General features: G+C 39.0%; 2 protein-coding genes across 2 annotated transcripts in view; one reads left to right on the top strand and one right to left on the bottom strand.

The window, feature by feature from the left end:
- The window catches only part of MACROD2 (mono-ADP ribosylhydrolase 2), a 1,190,526-nt gene that overhangs the window by 875,129 nt on the left and 308,196 nt on the right, over positions 1–7,201 (top strand). The gene's annotated exons all lie outside the window — the stretch shown is intronic.
- LOC121919668 (suppressor of hairless protein homolog) overlaps positions 4,627–7,201 on the bottom strand; it is a 107,842-nt gene continuing 105,267 nt past the window's right edge. The window contains 1 exon segment of the mRNA XM_042446499.1: positions 4,627–4,705. Within this exon segment, the coding sequence (XP_042302433.1) occupies positions 4,627–4,705 (79 nt within the window).

Here is a 7,201-nt window from a genome sequence, read left to right as displayed (position 1 = left end):
TTCTGATCATCTTTTTTGAGCATCAAGTCAAATATTGCTTCAAGCACTGCATATTTTTAAAAAGATATGTGGATTTCTTGTGCCAGCTCTTATTTTAAGTGTTGAAGATCATGGAAGGGCCAGCAGAATGTTTTGCAAGACAGTCCCAATTGACAGGCTACATTGGGACTTTCCATCTTGCAGTTCGTTACTGTGCAAGACATTTGCTATTTGAAGCAGAGTCCAAATGTTATTCTTTCCCCTCCAGCAAAGGCCAGCACATTCTAAGAATGTGCCCTCAGGTGGAAAAATCTTGCCTTCCAGATGTTTGGACTCCAACAACCTATTATCCCTAACAAAGTTGACAGGGGTTTCTGGGAGCTGACATCCAAAATATCTGGAGGGCCAAATGTTTTCACACCCCGGCCTGATCTTTTCTCACGGGGCTCCCAGAAGTAGGTTGCTTGGCCCTGCCTGGCCAGGCTTTCTCTTTAGCCATCTTCTTTTATGCAGCATTTCATTTTCTGGCATAGGTTCCTCTTCATTCCAGTTCTGTATGCTGCAGTACTGTGAGAAGAGTGGCATAAAAGAACTTTCAAAATGTAAAAAAAAAAAAAAATGGCGGTGGGAGGGAGTGTTTATTATAAGTGTTTTCATCAAAATAATAACTTGTTTCTTTGGCATGCATCAAATGTACTACTTTGAAGTAGTTTGAATCATCATTTCTACAGTAGCTATTTTCTCAGCTGCAAATGGGAATTATAATTTCAAGTGGTTAAGCTATAGTGAATGTAGAGTTCCCTGCACAAGCAAAATCATTATTTAATTTCACATGCTTCAGTCATTCACACACTCATTGCTTTCCTTTTAGTTGAAAGAAACTAAAATAGAATCTCTGATATAGAAACAGAGGCATATGATTTGAATGTTTTGTTATTCTGTTTGAGGCTAGTTTAATGCAAGGGAAAACAAATATGACAGCATGAAGAATAACTCCACTGCTTGTGATCACTGAGATCTTAGCTGCATACTCTGAGGAGTGACACATAGCAGCAATCCCCATGCCCAGGAAAAAGACTGATCCACAGTGTTATAGGTTGTGTACTGGTCACAAAAGTGGCAGAAGGGAAGTAACTTTCATATTGGTTTACTCAAGGGTAGGAAGAAGTAGTACCCACATTGTGGCTTGTTCTCCCTGAGATTTATATATTAGCCTACCATGGTGGTGGTGGTGTTTTTTTAAAACAATTGAGGTCTGTGTAAATATAAACAAAGAGGGGCCAAGCTCAACTGGGCCCACAGTTTTCACCCTGATGGAGGCACACAACCAAACAGGATACTTTGACTTCATGATGGGGCCGCAGGTAGGAGAAAGAGTGTGGCAGATTCTATGAAGTGTCTTTTGTTCTGGTCAGTGAACCCAACTCTTCTCTTTGGCTGCCTGGGGAAAGCATCTCTTGATTAGACTAGAAACAAGATGTCCTCTGTCTGGTCTAGCTGGGTGACATAAAAACATCCCTTGATGTGCTCATTTGGCTGTATTCCCCACCTTCTATTGCTTCATTCTCAGCTGTCCATTATGCCAGTGTTCTGTTCCATGAAGTGGGGTCTTTGTCTTCATTTGTTCTGGGGCTGTTCAGTTATTACTTTCCTTGATGTTTCTTGTATCCTGTTGCAATTTTGTTGGGAGTTGGGCACTGGATCTTATCAATCTGGGGGAGAAACAGACTTCGTGTACCTACCTTTCCCAAATCTAGATATTCCTTTAAGGAATCTAGGGATGAAGGCCTTCAAGAATGTGAGAAGCCCAGAGGATGTTGAACCGTCTCCACTTTCTCAACATCTTTTATTAATTGTGGTGCCTAGAACTGAGCAAAATATTCCAGGTGGGGCCTGACCAAAGCAGAATAGAGTGGCCCTCTTACTTCTCTTGATCTAGACATTATACTTCTCCCTACCTTGCTCCAAATGATATACTGGGCCCATATGTATGCAGGTGCCATCTCTTTTCAATTTTTAAAATGTTTGTGTCTGACTTACCAACATTGTGTAAATGTAGCAGACACACAGGTACATTTATGCTAAAACAGAGAAACCTGGTACCCATTGGGGAGAGGTGGAAATGGGTGCGCAGATTTTTAAAAACCCTCAGATATGAATAACAAACTTTCTCCTTTTCCAGTGGCACTGGATTTATGTCCCCAGCTGGAAAGCTGGTGTCCTTTCACACTACACAGTTAAGGCACTATGATTCTACTTTAATTGCCATGGTTCTGTCCTAGGGAACCCTAGGAGTTTGCAGTGGGGGGAGGGAAGTTTAGAAGTCTCTGCCAGGGAGCTCCTCTGGTGCCTCTGACCAAACTACAAACCCCAGGATTTCATAGGATGTTGCCATGGGAGTTAAAGTGGTATAAGAAGGCAGTGGCAAACTCCTCTAACAAATCTTTCCAAGAAAACCCCATTATAGGTTTGCCTTAGGGATGTCATAACAACTTGAAGGCACACAGCAACAAAAACAATAGTTCTGTAACAGTGCAGTATGAAAGGGCCACTGGGGAAGCTCAACCATTGCCCAAAGACTGCAGCTGGCACTCTGAGACCCATGAACCATAGTTTTTAGTCTTTGGATTGTAGAGATGACATTTATTATTAATGCACATTTGCAGGGTGGGGAATGAGATAAATCCTGGAAGAGAAAATACTTTATTTCATTTCTCCTTCTTCTTCAAGGCAATTTATTTTAGCGTGCTGATTAAAACCACTTCTTGTTACTGTAAAATGAATTGAACACAAATAATCTTTTAAACAATAATTTTCTTCTTAGAAGATTTCAAGAACAAATCTGCAGAACATTTGGGGCTTTTATCTAAAATTAAAAATGGATATATAGTCCCTGAGCAGTTTAGGCAGATCTGTTCTTTCAAGTGTTTCAACTGAAGAACCTGAAGTGATTCAGAGCTTATTTCTGTAAGGATTTTTTTTTACTTTTTTCTGCAGTTAGTCTTTCTTAAACTCTTCTATCAATAAAAGGAATAAAATTTGGTGGTGGTTGTGCATAATGTCCAACTCAGGACTAAACAATAGTATTATTTTCATTGTGACTATACAGGAAGTAAATATTACAAAACTGGTGATTTTGCAAAACTTGTTTTTTTGCTTAGTTGTGGTGGTAAAATACAAACCTTACTTCTAAAATGGAATCTAAAGATTTTGCTGACCATTTGGTAACAGATGAAGGTCTATTTCATCACTTTCTTCTAATGCCACCATGGCACAATGGCAAAGAATAAATGAGAAGGTGGCCAGAAAAAGTGGCAAGAGTTGTGGTGGTGTTGCAGAGGGCCCTGGCTTTTACCTAAGAAGGTTAAGAGCTGTGTCCTAGTGCTGAAATACTGTTACCCATTTTAGCCTGGTATTAAGCATGCTATCTTGTGTCAGTTTAGACTCTTAGCTGGTATGAATTTCAAGCTTTCATTAAAAACAAAAACAAATTGTAGTCCTTCCGGAAGCCAGGATCTGCCTCAAATGAAAGCTATCGTTCCTCTCCTTGGGGAAAAAAAAATCACAGACAAAATAACCCGACCGCATCACAAGACTGAAGAAAACCAATTAAAGGAACAGTGAGGGAGTGATCTCATGGTCTACATGATGCTGCCAAGCCCTTTTTTCAACCACACAGCCCCATCAGTTCCTGAAAAAGAAATAAACCCACTGTTGAAATGTGGTAGTGCAAGCTAAAGTGGAAATGAGTGGTATGGTTTGCCACAGAATTTCAATAAAGTGGTAGATATAAAATGGAATATCCTTCCTTATCTTAGCCCAGTGACAAAAAAACTGCAGTGAGACATTTAACTTCTGTAACCCCCAATTTTGGGATCCTTCCCCCAAATCTCCCCCCCCCCCCCCCATAATTTAGCAACTAAATCCCCCAAAACAGACTAAAGAGATTATCACATGCCTCTTGTCACCCAGGCTGCATCTTATTGCATGTCTCCATGCCCAACTCAGCTGCATCGAAGAATGGGAAAGTATTGTTCTTCGAAAAGTACACCAGGAGTCTGGATCGGGTACGTGGTGCGACCGAGGTTGGGTATGGAGACATGTGGTAAAATCCATTTAAGGCCGTTCAAGTCTGTGCCCAGCCCATGCTCAGATTGGGCGAAAAGAGGCATGCAATAATCTCCTTAGTTACATCAATCTGGGATTATTCTTCTTGAGGAGCACTTGAGAGGCAGTTGGGGTGTGTGTGTGCGCAAAATGCTGGAACATTGTTTCAAAAACCTTAGCAAATTAAAAAGCATTGGATCTGGGGGTGTTTACTATGAAACCCAGGTTGTGGTTCCATTAGTCAGTTCTCAAGACATGGCAAAAGATCAGCTTTTGCTACCCCCCCCCCCCAAAAAAAAGAGTAATTCAGACAGACAGACACTGCAAAAATTTTGCAAAGGTGTGAAGGGGATCCCAAACTCCAGTTTTCATAGTTAACAAAGCTGGGGCAAGCAAGCAGACGAGTTCAACAAAGGATGCTCAATTGTTAAAAGTACATAGAGGTTTATATATTTCAGCTGTTAAAAGCAACAACAGAGATTGTCCCCACCACATCTGCTACTTTGCAAGGGAAAATTGCAACCCTCTAAGGATCTCTTTCTAACATACTGGAAGGTCCTCATCTTTGGAATGAAGTAATGAGAGTCTCATGCCATTTAAAAAATCCTTGACACTGTAACTGAAAAACCACAAAAACCCAGAAAAAAAGGAAAATCTTAGGGGAATAATCTCTTACTCTCCCTCTCACCTTTTTAATTGTTGTTTTCTACGTTTCTACCTCACCTTTCCCTGAAGAGGTCATGTGGGTTCCTCGTAACAACCATATTAAGTTAGTAGACTTTAATGTAAACAATTTCATAGTTAAACAGAAAATTGACCCCATGACTTGTTACTCTAAGCTGATACTCTATTTACTATACTGTTTCCCCTCCATATCCATGGATTTACATCTACCAAAGAAAACCTTGATTTTACTGTTTTATGTAAGAGATGCCATTTTACTACTCCATTGTATTGAATGGGACTTGAGCATCCACGGATTTTGGTATCCATAAGAACCAAACCCCAAAAGATACCAAAGGCCCACTGTACTACTCTAGTGTAGCTCTCTAAATACAGTAAAGTCACGTGCCCTTTTAATCTTCACAACAACTCTGCTAGGTAGGTTATACTATGATATGACAGAAACTTGCCCAGGATCCTCTGATGGGATTCTTGTTTGAACAGGAATTTAAACTTGAATCGCCCCTCTCTAATCTGACTCTCCAGCCTCTATGCTATACTGGCTCGCTAAGATCTCCACATTTATAAAACCATTTGAATATCGAAACAGCTGATTTCAATATATTACAAAGAATTTCCTGTTTCTTTAACTATGATTTACATCAGTTTATTATAAGGTGGCATTTATGTAGTCATAAGGAATTAGTATAACCAAGCATTGAAATGCAACCATTAATGAACATTTGCAAGTCAACAGAAAAAGACAATAAGAAACCTTCTCCTTTTTAGTTGTTGTGGCTGAACTATTATGCTCTCTTGTTGCAGAATTGCTGCAATCTGTTTTGTTTAGCTTTCATATTATAGGTTATCAAAAAATGAACAGCACTAACAGTTAGATGAAACAAGCAGCATGTGGTGAATATAAAGAGTCATTTTTGTCTCTGGACAAGTGATCTTTTGTTGCTATGACACAGACTGATTCTGAATTGGTTCTCTTTCATTCGCAAGTGCAGGCAGCAAGTAGCATTATGCCAAATGACATACACACAACAAAGTCCCTGCTGTGATCTAGATTATTAACTAGAGCCTTCTACTGCCAAACCATTTTGCTTATCATGATTCCTAACTAGGCTTACTTAAATTTTTGAATCAAAAGACAGACCATTTCTGTAGATGTCAAGGCAGGGGAAGTTTCATTCGGAGGAAGAACAAAATACATCTGTGTGCTTTGGAGAAATTCTTAACAGGAACACAGGCATATATGGATACCATTTGCATATATGATTGTGTATTTACTTGCGGCTTCATAAATCTTGGTGATGGGAGGAGGGAACACATGGATAATGGGTTTGGATGGAGAACTTCCATCAGGGTCCTACCCAGGATTACTCAAAAGGAAGTCCCTTTGTGTTTAATGGGATTTAGTTTCTCTCTAAGTGTGTTTTGGATTGGAGCCTTCAGGGTTCAGCATAGATCCAAGAATCTGAATGTGCTATTTTTAAAAAGTATACTGACAGAATGCTTACCCAGGGCTGTATGTGTGGAGCAGTTTTGTGGGAATGGAAACAAGCAGTGGAGTGTGGTATTAGCCTCAGAACATCACTTCTTTGTTGGAATCAAAGCAACATGCTGCTCTCTGTTGTTCGGAAGATGTACTAGAAAGCATCTGGTAATGTCTGGAGGGCAAAGGGCAGAGCTTTAGTACAAATTAAACTAACAGATGCAGAATAACTTACTTAAAGTTTTAAAAAGTAAAAGGTGGCATGATAATTTATTAAAGAGATGCTGTGCAAATTTGTGTAATCTATAAAAATAATAGAATCCTCCTTTCTGTGTTACCATGGTGCCAACATCTGATACACACACATACAGACAGAGACATATATGTCAGAATAAGGATGTCAGAATTGAAATGCTATCCTTACTTGATAAATCTTTCTATTGCAAAAATGATAGAAATGTCATGTAAAAGGAAACATATATAACGGAACCTTAGTATCTGCTGGGGTTTGGATACCGAAATCTGAAGATGTGCAAGTCCCATTACATACAGTGGCATAGTAAAACGGTGTCTCTTATATAAAAGGGCAAAATCAAGGTTTTTGGAATTTATATTTTTAAACATTTCCAGACTGTGGATGCTTGAATATGTAGATAAAAAAAATCTGTGGATAAGGAGGTCTGACTGTATTTAGCTGTTTTGCCATATACAACTATGGTAGTCTTTGCTTCAGATATTATTCATTCAGGAATATTAAAATGTTACGGTGGTTTATGATAACTTGTTATTGCTATGTTCTGTTCTAATTTTTGAAATATTAAGTATGAATTGCAAACTTTGTGAAGTTTATTATCTTAAATAGTACGGCAATCTTTACTTTTTGTAGCTGGAAACATTTTCTCCCCCAAATATTAATTTATAGTATCTAATAGTTCCTACAGAATACATTGT

This window comes from Sceloporus undulatus, chromosome 1 (genome assembly GCF_019175285.1).
Source record: "Sceloporus undulatus isolate JIND9_A2432 ecotype Alabama chromosome 1, SceUnd_v1.1, whole genome shotgun sequence".
NCBI classification, from domain to species: domain Eukaryota; kingdom Metazoa; phylum Chordata; class Lepidosauria; order Squamata; family Phrynosomatidae; genus Sceloporus; species Sceloporus undulatus.
Note: the sequence above shows the minus strand (reverse complement) of the source record. Positions and strands in the feature narration are given on the sequence as shown.